The 20,801-nt window shown below is 40.7% G+C and overlaps 3 protein-coding genes across 4 annotated transcripts in view; 1 reads left to right on the forward strand and 2 right to left on the reverse strand.

The window, feature by feature from the left end:
• Window positions 1-351: 351 nt before the first annotated feature.
• Window positions 352-5,426, reverse strand: tfpt (TCF3 (E2A) fusion partner). 2 transcript variants are annotated; one of them, XM_088998406.1, is made up of 8 exons: window positions 5,270-5,426; window positions 4,933-5,057; window positions 3,682-3,804; window positions 3,536-3,606; window positions 3,363-3,432; window positions 1,623-1,781; window positions 915-1,038; window positions 352-466 (listed from the first exon to the last, which is right to left on the reverse strand). In XM_088998406.1, the coding sequence occupies exons 2-7, from the start codon at window positions 5,029-5,031 to the stop codon at window positions 964-966; spliced, it is 597 nt and encodes a 198-aa protein (XP_088854532.1). In that variant the 5' UTR covers window positions 5,032-5,057; window positions 5,270-5,426; the 3' UTR covers window positions 352-466; window positions 915-963. The 2 variants fall into 2 exon arrangements, with proteins under 2 accessions (XP_088854532.1, XP_088854531.1); XM_088998405.1 differs by having other exon boundaries at window positions 352-1,038.
• A 41-nt stretch (window positions 5,427-5,467) lies between these two features.
• Window positions 5,468-7,145, forward strand: ndufa3 (NADH:ubiquinone oxidoreductase subunit A3). Its single transcript, XM_088998003.1, has 4 exons — window positions 5,468-5,498; window positions 5,809-5,883; window positions 5,963-6,040; window positions 6,971-7,145. Exons 1-4 carry the CDS (start codon window positions 5,492-5,494, stop codon window positions 7,060-7,062), a joined length of 252 nt encoding a protein of 83 aa, XP_088854129.1. The 5' UTR covers window positions 5,468-5,491; the 3' UTR covers window positions 7,063-7,145.
• Window positions 7,146-7,820: 675 nt separating this feature from the next.
• Window positions 7,821-20,801, reverse strand: part of LOC148897226 (BAR/IMD domain-containing adapter protein 2) — a 37,735-nt gene continuing 24,754 nt past the window's right edge. The window contains exons 13-19 of the mRNA XM_088998004.1: window positions 19,886-20,062; window positions 18,310-18,856; window positions 12,795-12,978; window positions 11,312-11,407; window positions 11,041-11,203; window positions 10,926-10,966; window positions 7,821-10,685 (exon numbers count right to left, since the gene is read on the reverse strand). Coding sequence (XP_088854130.1) covers window positions 10,613-10,685; window positions 10,926-10,966; window positions 11,041-11,203; window positions 11,312-11,407; window positions 12,795-12,978; window positions 18,310-18,856; window positions 19,886-20,062 — 1,281 coding nt within the window. The 3' untranslated portion in view covers window positions 7,821-10,612. The remainder of the gene's footprint in view (window positions 10,686-10,925; window positions 10,967-11,040; window positions 11,204-11,311; window positions 11,408-12,794; window positions 12,979-18,309; window positions 18,857-19,885; window positions 20,063-20,801) is intronic.

Below are 20,801 nucleotides of genomic sequence, written 5' to 3' on the forward strand. Positions count from 1 at the left end.
CGGGATGAATAGTCTTTTAATGATAGATTTTAAAAACTGAAATCGATGTATTTATCCCATAATCTTGAATTAATTTATTCCAAATGATTTTTCCTGCCAAAATAACGACAGACAACTGTGCCATCAGTGCCAAACACATAACACACTTGTAATGGCCACCCAAAGGAGCCTACATATTAATTCAAAGTTAAAACGGTAATACTTGAATTATTTTGTTCATTGCGACTTGCTAAAAACTAAATCATCTCAGCATGTTATCTGATCAATTTCAATGATGCGATGAGGAGGCGTCACCAACACGGTGCCAGTTGGGAAGTAACCAGATAGCAACCAGGATCATGCACGTTGAAATCGCTCACACAGTCAGCTTTATTGTCAAAAACGGCACTTTGACAAACATAATAAACACGAAAAACGGCAATTTGCCGGGAGAGAGAGGAGCCGCTGCGTGTTCACGCGTCGCCATCTTGGGGAAAAAAAACCAAAATAACAATATGATACATTCTGCAGCACTTGCTGTACCCTCTTTGTCTTGCTATCTATTAGCGAGCTAGCTAGCTTTTCTATCTTTTTGTGTTATTCCGGATTAAGTGAACGCTGGCGCGTGTGGCTGCCGCTGCTCACCCACAGAAAAACTGATCCTGTGACTGTAAAGTGACCTTGAGAGTTTTGAAATGTGCTTAGAAATGAAATGGATTATTATTATTTATTTATTTATTTATTTAATTTAATAGAACCCACAAAAAAGAAAAAAGAAAACCAAAAGTATTGTTCAGATTTTTTTTTTTACACAGCAGATCAACGTATCAAATCAACAAATAACAATCCATATTCATTTGAAAACATTTTTATCGTTGTATGTCGTCATACAAGGAGGAAAATATCAAAATGACACACAAGATGGCATTACTTACTTTCTTAGGAAACTGGTCAAACTATCTCCATCTTACTGTTTTATTTCTGTCAGTGTGATAGTGAGGTCGGACTGGGAATTTCTCCAAACTGAGTGTCCGATAGCACCGACATATCTGCTTCATTCTGGAGGAAAAAAAAAATACAATAACAAATTAAAGGATAACCGACACCTCCTGACCATAATTTGTAAAATGACTTTAAATGACTTTTCCTGAGCGCATTTGACAAAGATTCCACTGCATATAGTTAGATTTGACCTTTTAAGACTTGCGCTGAATATTCAGGAAGTCTTGTTTTCGAGTTGCTATGATTCCTGACGTGATGTCACGTCAGGAAGCCACCCCTGACCGATAAAGCGACACACAATGCATTTTGGGTACTTTTTTTCGTCTGAAAACACAGTGTTGATGGCGAAATTAGAAGATTGATTCTGGGGCAAGGCAGTTTGTGAAGGAGTATCCTGATGTGACGTCACGAACAAGGGGGCGGGGCTTTCTGAATCTGCCCAATTCCGAGCTCATTTGTGGCAGTTTTGGCACACTTGAAGTCATTTTTATTGCCGTTTTGCATTTGACTAAAAATATCATACTGTGCGTTTTGGGTGTTTTAGATGCTATAAAACGTTTTTCTGATGTCAGTTAGGAAACAAAAAAAAAAAAAATGGTGTCGGTTGTCCTTTGAATGAAAAAAGTAGAATCGAAGCCTACCTGTAAATCTTTGTCCTTCTCTTGCTTGGGCGTAACGTGTCTTCGCTTTTTGGGCCCGGACGGATGGTGAAAAGCAGGAGATGAGGCGCAACCCGACACGCCGTTGATCCGATCGTCCGAAACGCCGGAAGCTGCATCCGAAGGCGCTCCGGGCTCATCCTGTAACAGAACGATAGCGTGACATGGAAACATCTGAGGTGGCGTTTTGCGCTTCAAGGAGAAGAATATGACACGTTACAAACAAAATACGGAAAGACTGAAAAGTGATTATTTGAAATGGTCTCTTCGTTGGACCTTGTGTATCTTGGTTTTATTACTTGTACAGTGATACCTCAGCTTACGAACGCTTTAGCTAACAAACTTTCGCCTTCCGAACATTAAATTCGTAAGAATATAATCTTGGCATACCAACTAGTTTTCAGGAAACACACGGAGCGCCACAATGGCTGGCGGATTAGTTTTCGGCGGAAGAACACCAAACCACATGGCCGAACAGCGCCGCGGTGGCTGCCCACTTTCTTTGAGTGCAGATGTGGTTTGTTATTGAGTGGAGTACTTTTGCTATTATGGGAACGAAAAGGTTAAGCCGAAGAGGACACAAAAGAAAGACAAATTCCTTGTATGTTCTACATACTTGGCCAATAAAGATGATTCTGATTCTGAAAATGTGTATTTGGTAGTAGTATAATAAAAGGTAGTAGTAGTAGTAGTAGTATAATAAAAGTTAGTAGTAGTATAAAAATTAATAGTAGTAGTATAAAAATTAATAGTAGTAGTATAATAAAAGGTAGTAGTAGTAGTAGTATAATAAAAGTTAGTAGTAGTAGTATAAAAGTTAAGAGTAGTAGTATAATAAAAGGTAGTAGTAATAGTATAATAAAAGGTAGTAGTAGTAGTATAATAAAAGTTAGTAGTAGTAGTATAAAAGTTAAGAGTAGTAGTATAATAAAAGGTAGTAGTAATAGTATAATAAAAGTTAGTAGTAGTATAAAAGTTAAGAGTAGTAGTATAATAAAATGTAGTAGTAGTAGTAGTATAAAAGTTGGTAGTAGTATAATAAGTTAGTAGCAGTAGTAGTATAATAAAAGTTAGTAGTAGTAGTATAAAAGTTGGTAGCAGTCGTAGTATTTTAATAAAAGTTGGTTGCAGTAGTAGTAGTATAATAAAAGTTAGTAGTAGTAGTATAGTAAAAGGTCGTAGTAGTAGTAGTATAATAAAAGTTGGTAGTAGTAGTGGAAGTAGTATAATAAAAGTACAGCTGGTGTAACTGTCTCAAGTTATCTTTTTGTTACTTCCGGGTTGAGTGAACGCTGGCGCGTGTGGCTGCCGCTGCTCACACGTAGAAAAAATATCCTGTGACTGTAGTGTCCATGAGAGTTTTTAAAGGCGCTCATAAACGACATTTATTATTATTATTATCATCATCACTTACATTAAGGGCTTTGATTAGATTAGATTAGCCTTTATCAGTGACCTCCATACTTATTTGTCATGTCTTTATTAATGATGATACTAGTGCAGCGTGTTCTACCGCAGACCTTGTATGTTCTGCATACTTGGCCAATAAAGATGGTTCTGATTCTGAAAATATGTATTTTTAAACACCATGCAGATTTATTTGGGATGTTTTCAAAGACAGAAAATCTGATGGTTGCGTAATGTAATACAAAATAGTAGTAGTAGTAAATAGAAAATACGCAGCAAAGATAACTTTAGTTTTCATGGTGTCATTGTACTGACCTCCAGCAGCATGGTGAGCTGACCATTCCTGTAGTCATCTCCGTGAGCATCGAGGGTCTTCATGAGGAACCTGTCATAGAATTATAATCATGTCCATAAAAAGTTACCCCAAAATATCACAAAAATTAGATTTCACCCCCCCCCCCCCCCCCCCAAAAAAAAAAAAGTCTTACCGCCTTTCTTTCTTCATACGTCGTGTAAGTCTTTGGACTTGGTGAAGACGACCGAGGATCTTGTGATTCACCTTTATGGGACAAAATATGATATGGTTTTTTTTGGGGGTACAAAATGATAGACAGAATAAAACGCCTGATGCAACCTGTTCAATCTCTTTGCATCGTCGATTCAGCGCCAGATATTTCCTCTTATCAAGAATTCTCCTTTCTTTGTCTTCCGGGGCAACGCTTTCCAGAAGTTCGTTGCCCGCCGGGCCCAATTCCACCTGTGGACAAACGACCATCTTAGTCAGTGAAAAGCACTTCATTTAAAGGACGACCGACACCATTTTTCTGTTTCCTAACCGACATCGGAAAAACGTTTTATAGCATCTAAAATACCCAAAACATTTTCGTCAAATGCAAAACACCAATAAAAATGACTTCAAGTGCCCATAACTGCCATTAAATGACCTCAGAACTGGGGATTTTCAGAAAGTCCCACCCCCGTTCGTGACGTCACGCCAACTGGTCTTGCCTTGATCAAGAAACAAAAACAAAGGGCTCACGGAGTTCAGATTGGGAGAATGTGCTTTCTTGTTACTCATCCAATTATGAATATGATTCAAATAGTTCTGAAGAGGAAAGCATACATGTTTGCAATCGATTAAAGGAATCCTCCCATATCAATTCGAGCCCTCAATGACAGCAATGTAGCGCCCAGAAAATGCACAAGATGGCACCCAAGCTCCGTTGGAAATGGGCTGATTTGTCTGCTGGGAATTTGTGTCAACTAGTATCAAATAGTAGTCTTGGTGCAACACACAACGATTCACCATCGTGTTATTTATGTAGTTTTCCTTCTAATTTCGCCATCAACACAAAGTTTTCAGACCAAACAAAGTACCCAAAATGCATTGTGTGTCGTTTTCTCGGTCAGGGGCGTTCCAGACGTGACGTCACTGAGGGATCGTCATCAACCGGAAAACAAGACTTCCTGAATATTCAGTATAGTACATCTACATTTGCACAGTATACAGTTGACATTTTTATTTTGTTATGCTTAGAATATCTTGTTTTCTATCCTTTCACCTCTCACTTCCTCCCAACATTGGGAACATGGATTCTCTTCCCACCTTCAAATCCCATCTCAAAAGCCACCTATTTAAAATTGCATTTTCTGTGTAGCTCTTTCTCTTGTTTGTATTTATAACTGTATTTTATTTATTGTATTCTATTTGTAATAGTATTTTATTTATTATAGTACCTATGCTTGTCTGTGACTGTAAAGTGTCCTTGAGAGCTTTGAAAGTCGCTTAAAATGAAATGTCTTATTATTATTATTATTAAAATGCTAAGATGTTTGGCTGTTTATCATACAAAATGACCGAAAACAAATGACACCCAAAAATCACCTCCCCAGGTCCTAGCTCCACACCGCCTGGCTCCAGTTCCGCTTCCAGGATGTGACCCCCAAATAGAGGAGGGAGGGCCAAACCTGAGAAGTCTTCCATTATTTGGGAATTTGGGGCACCCGGAACTGCAACAGAGGAAACAAAAATATATATATGAGAAACTAATGCAAAAATCGTAATATTATTGCCGATCATTAAGCACAATTCCAGAATTAATTTGATGACGTATAATTTCATGGAGTCCAGTACAATAACGTCTTACAGCGTTTATTGGCTATAAAATAACGAACTGTAAGAAGAATATGTACAATCCTTTCCTTAGCGGTAGAGTACTTACCGTTCTTGTTAGTCGATGGCCAATTGACTTCACGACGGGGTTTCTTCGAAGTTAAGAAACAATCATTTTAAACAGCACATTTTGGTGAAGAAATTAGCAAAAACCGCGCCTTCTCACAAGGCACCGAGTCGCTAGTGTTTACATGAGCAGGCACACGATTTATACGTCATGACGGCGACACAACTACATTTCCCATCAGCCACAATTACGTCACAAACCAAGATGGCGGGTGCGTGTATTTTATCAATTTGGTCATGCCAATTGTTTGAAATAAACGTTAATATTCCTGAAGTCATTCATATCTAATGCAGTAATTCGTTTGGTTAACCAAGTAAAAAGACGAATTGTTGTTGCTAAAGGTTTATTATTTATTAAAAACGCGTGACCTTGGGTGTTTTTGCTAACGCTGGCGAGTATAGTTAGCTTTTCGTGTATTCACTGCATATTATCTGGCGTAAAACGTACGCCGTTTGAAAATGTCATGAACACCGTTTGTGTCTCTGTACAGGAAATGAAATGTATTATTATTATTATTACAGGGATTGCAGCCTTTTTAAAGAATGCGTGGAATAAAGAGCCTGTTATCTTCGTCTCTTGCACTATAGGACTAATGGGTGAGTCCATTACGAGACAGTCTTCACATTGGCCATATTTTTCAAATAATAAACGACTCATTTTGACTTGTTTCATCAGGTCTTGTGCTCCCGGTAATAAGTCCTTACACAAAGTATTCAGCAATGATCAATGCTGCCATGCCATACAACTACCCGGGTAAATCCTGTCACTGCAGTCTTTGCACTATGATATGCATTTGTGTGTCTATATTCAAACTAATTGTAAAATGCAAGGATAAAGGACAACCGACGTCTCCGGACAAGTTGTGTCCATAATTTGTAAAATGTCTTCAAATGACTTCTACTGAGCGTATTTTACAAAGATTCCGCCGCATATAGCTATATTTTACCTTTTAAGACTCGCGCTGAATATTCAGGAAGTCTTGTGTTTGAGTTGGTGACGAGTCCTCACGTGACGTCACTGAAGGAACGCCCCTGACCGAAAAAAGGACACATTGTAACAGTCCTTCCATCACGTCAATGCATTTTGCTGTACTTAGTTTGGTCTAAAAAAAACTTCGTGTAGCACCAAAAGGAGGCAGACGAGGGCGATAAAGCTCCGTGTAAGGAATTAATCATCCTGTGGAAACGGGCTGATTAATTCCTTACACGGAGCTTTGTCGCCATTTTCTGCCTCTTTTTGGGTGATACATTTCCCCCCGATGTTGCCTCAAAATGGCACGGAATAAATTCTTGAATCGATTGCAAACATGTATGCTTTCCTCTTCAGAACTGTTTGAATCATATTCATAACTGGAAGAGTAACAAGAAAGCACATTCTCTGAATCTGAAGCCATTGTTTTGATTCTCCAGCAAGGCAAGACGTCTTGGGGTGACACAACAAACAAGGGGGCGGGACCTTCTGAAAGTGGCGACTTCCGGTTTCATTTTTGTGCAGATTTTGGACACTTAAAGTCATTTTTATTGATGTTTTGCATTTGACTAAAAATATCCTACTGCGTGTTTTGGGTATTTTAGATGCTATAAAACGTTTTTCTGCTGTCAGTTAGGAAACAAAAAAGTGATGTCGGTTGTCCTTTAAATAGACTTCTCGGTGTCTTAACATCTTCCTTGTGTCTAATCGCAGTTCCTTTACGAGATGACGGAAACCTGCCCGACATTCCCGTGCACCCGTGTGAGCAAAGAGGAGACAGGCTGCAATGGTTGAAAGACCTTTAATTTCACATTCTTGATCTCTTTGTGTTGCTCTTTTGTCGATGACCCGCAATAAAATAAAAGAAAAATGTATTTTGTTGACCGTATTCGCTCTGGATTTTACTGGCAGAAAAACAACAGGATCAAACAACAATGGTTTTAGCTTTTCTGATGTTTTTTAGCTTGAGGAGATTGTGGTAGATTCAAAATTAGCCCGATCCCACCTGAAAGCTTTGACCACGCTCCAAGCCGATTAAAATGTTTGAATTGAGTTGTTTGTTGCACGCAATCATGATTAAGAATAAAATAGGATGAAGTGTGAGAACAGACGTCTTTGTTTAAACTACTTGGTCGCTGATTGTTATTTCACCAGAAAGCTCCATTTTGAATGAACACACTAGAAAAGGAGAAAAAAAAACAGGACATGTCTGCCACAGATTTTCTTTATTTTTCTCATTAATACAGTGATACCTTGGCTTACGAACTTAATTGGTTCCCAGACAGAGTGTGTAAGGCGAAAAGTGTGTATCCCAAAAAATAATTTCCTATAGGAAACCATTAAAATGAGAATAATCTGTTCCCAGGTCCCCACAAAACATAATTTTCTACTTTCTAATTTTCTAAGCCTTAAAACTACACAAAATATACCTTATTTTATGTATCATAAATGTGGTATGGTATTATAATTAAAGACATAAACTACTGTATAATAAAGTGGTTTTATCCCTTGTAGGTGCTTTCTTTGCCATCATTTTATCTAGTTCCTCATCAATTGTGTTCTGTTTAGCTGGGTTGATAACTTTTTGCATCAAGTGTACAGATGGCTTATGCGGGTTATTTGTGGAGCCTGATTGATGGGATATTTTAACCTTGCAGTCTACAGTCTGCCTTTGAACTATCAAAAGTTGAAACGAGTCCACATTTTACTGGTCTCTCCATTTTGTCACTTTCTCTCTGTCGTCCGCCTGTCTCTTTAATGTTTAAACAATCTCTCTTCACTGTTGTGTTCTTGACCAATCACGTGGCTTTAACCGACGACTGGGGGCGTGGAATAGAGGACCTAAACAAGCCGGCTGCCATTTTCTTGTTAGAACGGGCTCGTTCGTGAACGAGATGTCACTCATTGTGGCCGCTCCGTGTGTATCCCGAAAAATAGTTCGTATGCCAAGGTAAAATTTTCATAAATTTAACGTTCGTAAACCGAAAAGTTCGTAAGCTAAGGGGTTCGGAAACCGAGGTATCATTGTACTCATGTTAGGAAACTGCAGTTACCTCCGCTTTTACTTTGTACACTATTTCAAATTGTTCACATTTCAAATCGGAAGATGACTTCTCACATTTTATTGGATAACACTGAAGATGTGACATTTTGCTAGAGTGTAGTCAATGTAGAGCGTATCAAACTAAATTTCTAGTCCCCCCCCCATATGAACATAAGCTAACAAACGTTAGCAACAAAAAATGGAAAACAACCTTGAGAGAAAATGTGCAAAGCGGCCGCATTCCACCATGACGTCCCTAATCTACTGCTGAAAAGGACACGTTGATCCTCTCCTCTTTCATCTAAAACTGCTTCATGTCACAAAGAGGGTACAGCAAGTGCTGAAGATGAATGACTGTCTTTGTGTTGTCATGTTATTTAGTTTTTTTTTACTTCAAGATGGCGCCGCGAGAGTCGCTGTCTTTCCAGCAGCTCCTGTATTTTGTTTTTCTACTTCTTTCTTTCCTTTCCTCTTCCTTTCATAACTTTGCTGCGGTGAAATGCAAATTTCTCCACTGCGAGACAAATAAAGGTACATCCAATCCAATCAGCAAAAGCGTGTACGTGACGGTTCACGTAAAACAATAATAATTAACTTTGATCACAAAATTATTGTTTTTTTTTTTTTTTTAATAGCTTGACCTCAACATCATGAGTCCTTATCAACTTCACATTCATCATTTTAAGCCAACCCGATTCCATAACATTGACGCTAATATTCTTATAATCAAAAGCGAAAAGATCACATACACATTCCGTTAAATTGTATGCCAACGCAAGAAGAGCATTTTGACTTGATTATGGTTTTCAGATGTTAGTCTTGATGGAAAAAAAATACAAATAAAAATCACATCTTAGCATCTCTTTCTCTTTTGGCTACAAAGCTACAAAAAATGACATTTGATCTCTCGCTTAGCATAATAAACACTTCTGTGGCTTTCGACAACTTTCCTGTAAACCTTCTCCAGCACTTTCCAAGACTGAACTTTCGCTCAACACAAAATTCTAATGAGTCTCCCTGGAAAACGCAAATAATAATAATACATTTCATTTATAAGCGCCTTTTAAAACACTCAAGGTCACTTTACAGTCACAGGATTAGTTCTTCTCTGTGGGTGAGCAGCGGCAGCCACACGCGCCAGCGTTCACTCAACCCGGAAGTTACTCAAATAGACAGAAAGCTAGCTATTTTGCTAATAGATAGCTAGCTAGATAGCCAGCTAGATAGCTGATAGTGAGCTACCCAGCTAGATAGCTAATAGATAGTTAGCTAGGTAGCTAGCAAGCCACCTAGATAGCTAATAGATAGCCAGCTAGATAGTTAATGTAGGGTTATAATGTATGCACTAAGTAGCCCGATTGAAGTGCCCGTACATCTTAAAGCGGTGCCAAAAACACCCAAATTTCAAACTACATGCCACCCAAGGTAGCAATCTAGACTGTTGATGTGCCCAAGTTGTAAATTAGGAGGCAATTTTGCCATACGCTAAGCTAATAGCGCCTCACCTGCAAGCGAGGGAAAGAAAATACAGTGATATCTTGGCTTACAAACTCAATTGGTTCCCAGACAGTGTGTAAGGCGAAAAGTGTGTATCCCAAAAATTAATTTCCCATAGGAAACCATTAAAATGAGAATAATCCGTTCCTAGGTCCCCATAAAACATAATTTTCTACTTTCTAATTTTCTATGACTTAAAACTACAGAACATTTTTGGGAGAACAGCTTCACTCTCTCTCTGCTGCTGCGTTCTTGACCAATCACGTGGCTTCAACCGAAGACTGGGGGCGGGGAATAGTGGACAATAACAGTCGGCTGCCATTTTGTTGTTAGAACGGGCTCGTTCGCGAACAACACATCACTCATTGAGGCAGCTCCGTGTGTATCCCAAAAAAATAGTTTGTAAAATTGTCATAAATTTAACGTTCGTAAACCGAAAAGTTCGTAAGCCAAAGGGTTCTTAAACCGAGGTATCACTGTACAAGGCTAACAAAAATGGCCGCTAGAGAGAAGTGGAAAAATATCAATTACAGTAGACTGATTTAAAAAAACTAAAACAATGCTGATTTTGAGAATTTGTGGACCTAAAAACACTGACGGTATATTTTTATTATTTTTCTGTGACTTAAATCGAGCCCTCGCAGGACTTCCTTTAGTCTAACTGAATAATTTTAGAAAAGAACACACACACACACTCAACTAACCTGCATCACATCAAATGAAAAGAAAAGAAAAGAGAGGCGGTTGGGGGTGGCAGGTGGTGAGGGGAAGTCCTCTTGACGCCATGATCTGTTCTGTCTTCCAAAGCGAAGAGCTCACTCGATGATTGGCGCCGAGCGATCGTTGGTGACGGTTCTTCGGAGGCGAATGTGGGCAAACGGGTTGGTCCTGAATTACAAAATACATCAAGAAATATCTTCAAAAATGTTATTCTGAACTGTACTCAGTTTGCTCCACAACCCATTGAGACGGCAAATTTTTGTTCGAAAACCAAATCGTTTGAGAACTGAGACGTTGGAAAGCCCAGCTTTGACTGTACTTAATAATAATAATAATAATAATAATAATACATTTCTAAGCGCCTTTCAAAACTCTCAAGGACACTTAAGACAAGACGTTCAGAAATACCTCGTCGGAGACGGTGGCGAGGAGGCCAACTGCGCACAGATCTGCCATCGAAAAAAAGTGGTCACGACTTGCGCCGTATGGATGTACAAAACATTTTCCCGGTTCGACCTCTGACCTTGTTAGAGTCGGCCATGCTGTACGGGCGCGGCCGGAAGGTGCTGATCCTCGGGGGAGGGAAGGAGCAGCGCTCTTCCTCCGACTCGGGGCTCACATTGGGGGACACCAGCTGGTCCAGTTGGCTCATGCTAGTGCTGTTAGCCTTGGAAAGGAAGAAGGAGCTGGGGTGGGGGGGGGGGGGGACAGGGGGTACACGGATGATCAAATCCCACTTGATGTCCAGGCGTTACCTCATATCGTGATTGACAGCAACAAGGGTCAAGTTGTACTTTTTGGGGGTGTGGTCAAGGCTGACTCGTCTCCCGGGGTGATCCGTCCTGCCGTGTGGTGGCGCTTGAGTGTACGAGAAAGGGAACCAGCCTTTTCTGTTAAACACCACAAATAAAAACAAACGCATGAATAAGTAAATTCAGTCATACCTCAGCTTACAAACGTAATTGGTTCACAGAAAGTGTGTGAAAGGCGAAAAGTTTGCCTTCCGAACATTCATTTCCCATAGGAAACCATTAAAAATGACAATAATCCGTTCCCGGGTCCCAATAAAACATCATTTTCTACTAAATAAGCCCTAAAACTACACAAAATACAGTGATACCTCAGTTGACAAACTTAATTGGTAGCCAGCAACGGTGACCCAGAAAGTGTGTGGAAGGTGAAAAGTGTGTCTTTCAAACATTCATTTCCCATAGGAAACCATTAAAAATGAGAATAATCCATTCCCAGGTCCCCATAAAACATAATTTTCTACTAAATAAACATGCTATTGTATTGTAATTAAAGAAATAAACTGTTGATAGAGAAGTTAGTGTCCGATCGAACATCTCTGACAACCGTACAGTATAATAAGGAGGTGGGCAACAGACGATCGCTAGCTAAACTAAAAGCTATGACGGACAGCCCCTCCCACCCCCTCCTGCCCATCCTGACAGCTCTGGGTAGCTCCTTTAGCCAGAGACTATTACACCCGCGCTGCAAGAAGGAGAGGTACCGCCGCTCGTTCCTACCGACTGCTGTCAGGCTTCACAATTCCCAATGATCACATGTGAAAAAAAAAAACAAAAACAAAAAAAAAAAAAAACTGGACACTTGTAAATATGGGTTGTTGCAATATATCTAAATGCATCTCTTGATTCTGCACTATGTACAGTCTTGTTTATAGAACGGTTTTTGCACATCTACATTTGCACAGTATACAGTTGACATTTTTATTTTGTTATGCTTAGAATATCTTGTTTTCTATCCTTTCACTCCCACCCCAACCCCATCCCTCTTCAATTGCTGCTGTGGACTGCAAATTTCCCCATTGCGGGACGAATAAAGGTATTCTGATTCTGATTCTGATTCTGAATAAAGTCGTTTTATTGACTTTTTTTAATGGTCGTTGATGTAGTTGCCTCTTGATATCCCAGTGAAGTTGCCGTGCTTTACCCTCACTCACACTGTCCCCTGCTAGTTGATTTCCGTTCATCCAAATCAACAGTTTTTCAATTTCAGTTTTTCAACCTCTTCTATTGCCTGAGACCGTTGCTTTGACAACACAGAAACGCCCTTAGCCACACGTAGCAACGGTGGACTTAGCATACCGGTAGTGGGACGCTAAGTCATGCAAACGCAACATCTCGTTGGTGCTTTTTGAATAATCTCCTTCTTCTGCTCAACCGTAATTTTCTTTTGTGTCCTCTTCGTCTTGATAGAAACGTAAAAAGACGGCAAGGTTTTTGTTCCAAGCTGTAGTTTAGTCTTGGAACGTACCGCCCGGTGCGATCGTTCTGCCCGTAGTGCCACCCGTCTCTGGGCTCAGAAATCAGCAGGGTGATGCTATCTCCGGGCAGGAAGTGCAGCAAGGAAGCGCCGCCGCCGCTTTCTGACGCGCCGGGCGAGTGAGCAAACATGGCCTCCACCCGCGTAGGACCCGAAAGAGGCAACATCCTGGCGCCTGGGAGAAAAAAGGCAATGGTGACTATGGAGGCCATTTTGTGTTCAATAGAAAAAAAAACTTTTGAAAAGTGCCGCATGACTGCAACTTTGTTCTTTTTTTCCTGCCAACTCAAACAAAGCTTGGCCCCAAATGTGGAAGTCGTCGACACCCTTTGAATTCATCTCGACTGATTGGCTAGTATCTCAACAGGCACAAAGTGGTATTACAGGACAAGCTAAAAGCTAAAAGCTCCCTGGGGAAATGAAGAAAAATAAAAAAAGAACACATGACGGCTGAAGAAAATATTTCTTGATGTATTCGGCTATCTAGCTGGCTATCGATGAACTATATGTTTATTACTATTATTATATAGCTATGTAGCTGGCTATATATTCGCTATATAGCTATCTGTTGGCTATCTATTGGCTAGCTAGCTGGCTTTCGATCTATTTGAGTTGCTTCCGGGTTGGGTGAGCGAAGGCTCGTGTGGCTGCCGCTGCTCACCCACAGAAAGAATGTGTCCTGTGGCTGTAAGGTGACCTTGGGACTTTTGAAAGGTGCTTAAAAATGAAATGTATCATTATCAGTATTGTTATTAGCATTATTATTATTATCATTTGCTATCTATTAGCTCTGGCTGGCTAGCTAGCTATCTGGCTATCTAGCTAGCTATCTATTAGGTATCTAGCTGGCTGGCTATCTAGCTAGGTATCTATCGGCTATCGACTGGCTAGCTAGCTAGCTTTCTATCTATTTGAGTTACTTCCGCGTGTTACTGAGTTACTGGCGTGTGTGGCTGCCGCTGCTCACCTGCAGAAAGGCGTATCCTGTGACTATAAAGCGACCTTGAGAGTTTTGAAAGGCGCTTATAAATGTAATTACTACAGTTACTACTACGTATGAAAAACTTTTGGGCACGGCGTCACCTTGAAAGCCGCCGCCAGGCCGCTTGGGCAGCGGAAGAGTGGACGTGGCGCACATCTCGGCGGTCTTCATCAGCCACGGATGAGCGGCGGCTAGGGTGTTGTTCCCCCCCGGGCCCACCTGTTGGTGCAGCAGCTGCACGGGGGTCATGGCCCTGGACAAAGGGGCGCTGTGGGGCAGCGTCGGGCTGTGGGGGGCGCTGTGCGCGAGGGCCAAGGTCACGCCCCCCGTGGCGCTCTCGCTCGGGGGCAACTGGCTGAGCGACATGACGGTGGACGGGATGAGGCTCGGCGACAGGTTGGCGGCCATTAGGAGAGAGGGTGTGGACGCGGCGGGGCTGGCGTCGACCGGGGGGCTCGCCGTCGACACGGTGAGCGGGGACGCTGCTCTCGAAGAGTTTCCCGTGGCGGACGCGGGCCGGAAGGTCTGCGGAGAAGCCGGAGGGCCTGCGTCGCTTTGGGAGGACGAGGAAGGAGGCGGGCGCTGCTGCTGCTGCTGCTGGGAGCGGTCACCGTTCAAAAGAGGCGGGACTTCTTGAACTGACAGCCTCTACAAAACAAGACGCAACCAATTGGGGTAACCAAACCAACACACAGTTCGGCCGCGGCTTGGAATTGAAGCGGATTTACAGAAGATATTAGACCGTCTCTTTTGGTCAATGGATGCTATACCTTTGTGTTTGCTTTCAACATTTGCAAATTCCACCGTGACGTCACTGATCCACAGCTGAAAAGGACACTTTGATTCTCTCCTCTTTCATCTAGAACTGCTTCATGTCACAAAGTGGGTACAGAAAGTGCTGAAGAATGGATGACTCTCTGTGTCTTTATGTTGTCATATTATTTGTTATTTAGTTTTTTTTGTTTTTGTTTTTACTTTGTTACTTCCGTGTCGAGTGAACGCTGGCGCGTGTGGCTGCCGCTGCTCACCTGCAAAAAAAATATTCTGTGGCTGTAAATTGTCCTTCAGAGTTTTGAAGGCGCTTATAAATGAAATGTATTATTATTATTATTATTTAGCTTGTAGCAGACGTTTGCACATTCCACCATGATGTCCCTGATTCACTGGTGAAAAGGACGCTTTGATCCTCTCCTCTTTCATCTCGACAAGGGTGGTGGGTGCATAAAGTCATTTGTGTAGGCTATCTATTAGCTATCTGGCTAGCTATTAGCTGTCTGGCTGACTGTAAGCTGTCTAGCTGTTGTCTATCTGGCTATCTATTAGCTATTTATTTGCTATCCATTAGCAATCTAGCTAGCTTTCTATCCATTTTAGTTACTTTGGGATTGAGTGAACGCTGGCACGTGGCTGCCGCTGCTCACCCACAGAAAAACTTTATTCTGTGACTGTGAAGCAACCTTGAGAGTTTCGAAAGGCGTTTAAAAATTAAATATATTATTATTATTATTATTACTATTTTGTTCGTTTTGTTGTTGTTGTTTTTTGATTTCAAGATGGCGCCGCGAGAGTGGCTGCCTTTACAGCAGCTCCTGTATTTTGTTTTCCTACTTCTTTCTTTCCTTTCCTCTTACTTTCATCACTTTGCAGCTGCGAAATGTCAATTTTTCCCCTTCTGACCTGTTCGGGCTGAGAGCTGCCCAGTTTGGTGCATCGAAGGACCTCGGCGATGCCGGCGGCCGCGGAACTCTGCGGCGCCGTGTGACGTAGCAAGTTGAGGGCGCGCTCGGGGAGTTTGGTGGGCTGAGTGCACGATTGCTGCCACGACGACAGTTTTTGGGACAGGAGCTCCTTCACCTGCAATGAAAAACAAAACATCCAAATGATTTTTTTTAATTTTATTTTGAAAGGCAAACTCGCAACATTGCAAGTCACAGCAAAACAGGTTTCATCTTAAGAAACTTTTGAAACACATTGTAGGCAAATTTGAATATTGGATATTGGATATGCCTTTATTAGTCTCACGGTGGAGAAATTTACATTTCACAGCAGCAAAGTGATGAAAGGAATGAAAGTAGAAAAACAAAATACATGAGCTGCTGGAAAGGCAGCCACTCTCGCGCCTATCAAGAAAGTATTCTTTGTTAGGTTGACGCAGAGTTTAAAATTCAAATTTAGATAGTAAGATAATTAATTTAGAAAAAAAATCATCATGAATGAAATCTGTTATCTATTTTTTGCAACGTTTTTTTAAATTTTGAAAATCACAATTTTTTTATTAGGAAATCGCAATTGTATATTTTTTTTTAATTTAGAAAAATTACCACTTTAGAAAAGTTAACATTTTGAAAATCGCCATTTCTCTACGAAATTGTCAATTTATATTGTTTTTCATGAAGAAAAACTCCATTTGAGAACATTTTAAAAATTTTAAAATCGCCACTAGAATTTTTTTGTAATTTTAAAATCGCCATTTTTGAAAATGTTTAAAAATTAGAAAATCACCATTAAATTAATTTTTTTAATATTTTGAATTTTTTTCTTTTTTTTTTTAATTAGCAAATCGCCATTTAGGTATTTTTTAAAATTTTGAAAATCACTATTTCTGATTTTTTTAAATTAGGAAATTGTCATTTTATATTTTTTTGTCAGAAAATCTCCACATTAGAAAATATTGAAAAATTAGAAATTTGCCGCATTTATTTTTTTTTTCATTTCATTTTTTTAATGAAGAAATTACCATTTCATAATTTTTTTTAATTGAAAATAACCATTTCAGAAAATGTCTAGAAAATTATAGAAAAATCACCTTTCTTGATTTTGTTTTAGATTTCAAAAGTAGCCATTTTTGAATATTTGTAAAAATTAGAAAATCGCCATTTTTGATTTTATTTATTGAAAATCACCATTTTCAAAAATGTTTAAAAATTACACAATCAGCATTTATGACTATTTATTTATTTTTAGAAATTTTTGAAAATGTCAAAAAATTGGAAAAATCACCATTTTTGTTTTTTGTAATTGAAAATCGCCATTTTCGAAAATTAGAAAATGGAAAATGGCCATCTTGGAATGTTCTTGTCTATTTGAAAATTGCCATTTTTGAAAATGTTAAAAAAATAGAAAATCACCATTTTAGATTTTTTTAAACCACTATTTTCGAAAATGTTTAAAAATAAAAAAATCTGCATGATAGATGTTTTTAATTTATGAAAATGTCTAAAAATTAGGAAATCACCATTTTAGACAATTGAGGGGCTCCTTCAGTCAATGACCCATTTACTAATTTGCTGTTCTTAATTGAACCTCTAGGTGGCAGCACTTAGCACACGCAGCTAACAGCGCTAGTGCCCAATGTCTTCATTCGACATGCAAGCCAGAGGCTGCAGGCCGAATGAAAATTGACCCACGGGCCCGCGTTTGGCCCCCGCGTTTGGCCGTCACCTTGCAGTGATAGTTGATGAGCAGCTTGGTGACGCAACACTGGCGATCCACCAGGAAGCAGTATCGCCTCCTCTCCTCGGTCAGCGCCGACCTGTAACCCGTAGCGACCAGCGTGTCCAGCGAGCAAACATGGCCTCCACCCGCGTAGGACCCGAAAGAGGCAACATCCTGGCGCCTGGGAGAAAAAAGGCAATGGTGACTATGGAGGCCATTTTGTGTTCAATAGAAAAAAAAACTTTTGAAAAGTGCCGCATGACTGCAACTTTGTTCTTTTTTTCCTGCCAACTCAAACAAAGCTTGGCCCCAAATGTGGAAGTCGTCGACACCCTTTGAATTCATCTCGACTGATTGGCTAGTATCTCAACAGGCACAAAGTGGTATTACAGGACAAGCTAAAAGCTAAAAGCTCCCTGGGGAAATGAAGAAAAATAAAAAAAGAACACATGACGGCTGAAGAAAATATTTCTTGATGTATTCGGCTATCTAGCTAGCTATCGATGAACTATATGTTTATTACTATTATTATATAGCTATGTAGCTGGCTATATATTCGCTATATAGCTATCTGTTGGCTATCTATTGGCTAGCTAGCTGGCTTTCGATCTATTTGAGTTGCTTCCGGGTTGGGTGAGCGAAGGCTCGTGTGGCTGCCGCTGCTCACCCACAGAAAGAATGTGTCCTGTGGCTGTAAGGTGACCTTGGGACTTTTGAAAGGTGCTTAAAAATGAAATGTATCATTATCAGTATTGTTATTAGCATTATTATTATTATCATTTGCTATCTATTAGCTCTGGCTGGCTAGCTAGCTATCTGGCTATCTAGCTAGCTATCTATTAGGTATCTAGCTGGCTGGCTATCTAGCTAGGTATCTGTCGGCTATCGACTGGCTAGCTAGCTAGCTTTCTATCTATTTGAGTTACTTCCGCGTGTTACTGAGTTACTGGCGTGTGTGGCTGCCGCTGCTCACCTGCAGAAAGGCGTATCCTGTGACTATAAAGCGACCTTGAGAGTTTTGAAAGGCGCTTATAAATGTAATTACTACAGTTACTACTACGTATGAAAAACTTTTGGGCACGGCGTCACCTTGAAAGCCGCCGCCAGGCCGCTTGGGCAGCGGAAGAGTGGACGTGGCGCACATCTCGGCGGTCTTCATCAGCCACGGATGAGCGGCGGCTAGGGTGTTGTTCCCCCCCGGGCCCACCTGTTGGTGCAGCAGCTGCACGGGGGTCATGGCCCTGGACAAAGGGGCGCTGTGGGGCAGCGTCGGGCTGTGGGGGGCGCTGTGCGCGAGGGCCAAGGTCACGCCCCCCGTGGCGCTCTCGCTCGGGGGCAACTGGCTGAGCGACATGACGGTGGACGGGATGAGGCTCGGCGACAGGTTGGCGGCCATTAGGAGAGAGGGTGTGGACGCGGCGGGGCTGGCGTCGACCGGGGGGCTCGCCGTCGACACGGTGAGCGGGGACGCTGCTCTCGAAGAGTTTCCCGTGGCGGACGCGGGCCGGAAGGTCTGCGGAGAAGCCGGAGGGCCTGCGTCGCTTTGGGAGGACGAGGAAGGAGGCGGGCGCTGCTGCTGCTGCTGCTGGGAGCGGTCACCGTTCAAAAGAGGCGGGACTTCTTGAACTGACAGCCTCTACAAAACAAGACGCAACCAATTGGGGTAACCAAACCAACACACAGTTCGGCCGCGGCTTGGAATTGAAGCGGATTTACAGAAGATATTAGACCGTCTCTTTTGGTCAATGGATGCTATACCTTTGTGTTTGCTTTCAACATTTGCAAATTCCACCGTGACGTCACTGATCCACAGCTGAAAAGGACACTTTGATTCTCTCCTCTTTCATCTAGAACTGCTTCATGTCACAAAGTGGGTACAGAAAGTGCTGAAGAATGGATGACTCTCTGTGTCTTTATGTTGTCATATTATTTGTTATTTAGTTTTTTTTGTTTTTGTTTTTACTTTGTTACTTCCGTGTCGAGTGAACGCTGGCGCGTGTGGCTGCCGCTGCTCACCTGCAAAAAAAATATTCTGTGGCTGTAAATTGTCCTTCAGAGTTTTGAAGGCGCTTATAAATGAAATGTATTATTATTATTATTATTTAGCTTGTAGCAGACGTTTGCACATTCCACCATGATGTCCCTGATTCACTGGTGAAAAGGACGCTTTGATCCTCTCCTCTTTCATCTCGACAAGGGTGGTGGGTGCATAAAGTCATTTGTGTAGGCTATCTATTAGCTATCTGGCTAGCTATTAGCTGTCTGGCTGACTGTAAGCTGTCTAGCTGTTGTCTATCTGGCTATCTATTAGCTATTTATTTGCTATCCATTAGCAATCTAGCTAGCTTTCTATCCATTTTAGTTACTTTGGGATTGAGTGAACGCTGGCACGTGGCTGCCGCTGCTCACCCACAGAAAAACTTTATTCTGTGACTGTGAAGCAACCTTGAGAGTTTCGAAAGGCGTTTAAAAATTAAATATATTATTATTATTATTATTACTATTTTGTTCGTTTTGTTGTTGTTGTTTTTTGATTTCAAGATGGCGCCGCGAGAGTGGCTGCCTTTACAGCAGCTCCTGTATTTTGTTTTCCTACTTCTTTCTTTCCTTTCCTCTTACTTTCATCACTTTGCAGCTGCGAAATGTCAATTTTTCCCCTTCTGACCTGTTCGGGCTGAGAGCTGCCCAGTTTGGTGCATCGAAGGACCTCGGCGATGCCGGCGGCCGCGGAACTCTGCGGCGCCGTGTGACGTAGCAAGTTGAGGGCGCGCTCGGGGAGTTTGGTGGGCTGAGTGCACGATTGCTGCCACGACGACAGTTTTTGGGACAGGAGCTCCTTCACCTGCAATGAAAAACAAAACATCCAAATGATTTTTTTTAATTTTATTTTGAAAGGCAAACTCGCAACATTGCAAGTCACAGCAAAACAGGTTTCATCTTAAGAAACTTTTGAAACACATTGTAGGCAAATTTGAATATTGGATATTGGATATACCTTTATTAGTCTCACGGTGGAGAAATTTACATTTCACAGCAGCAAAGTGATGAAAGGAATGAAAGTAGAAAAACAAAATACATGAGCTGCTGGAAAGGCAGCCACTCTCGCGCCTATCAAGAAAGTATTCTTTGTTAGGTTGACGCAGAGTTTAAAATTCAAATTTAGATAGTAAGATAATTAATTTAGAAAAAAAATCATCATGAATGAAATCTGTTATCTATTTTTTGCAACGTTTTTTTAAATTTTGAAAATCACAATTTTTTTATTAGGAAATCGCAATTGTATATTTTTTTTTAATTTAGAAAAATTACCACTTTAGAAAAGTTAACATTTTGAAAATCGCCATTTCTCTACGAAATTGTCAATGTATATTGTTTTTCATTAAGAAAAACTCCATTTGAGAACATTTTAAAAATTTTAAAATCGCCACTAGAATTTTTTTGTAATTTTAAAATCGCCATTTTTGAAAATGTTTAAAAATTAGAAAATCACCATTAAATTAATTTTTTTAATATTTTGAATTTTTTTCTTTTTTTTTTTAATTAGCAAATCGCCATTTTAGGTATTTTTTTAAATTTTGAAA

Source organism: Hippocampus bargibanti, linkage group LG06 (genome assembly GCF_051943395.1).
Source record: "Hippocampus bargibanti isolate YZ-2025 linkage group LG06, ASM5194339v1, whole genome shotgun sequence".
Taxonomy (NCBI): Eukaryota; Metazoa; Chordata; class Actinopteri; order Syngnathiformes; family Syngnathidae; genus Hippocampus; species Hippocampus bargibanti.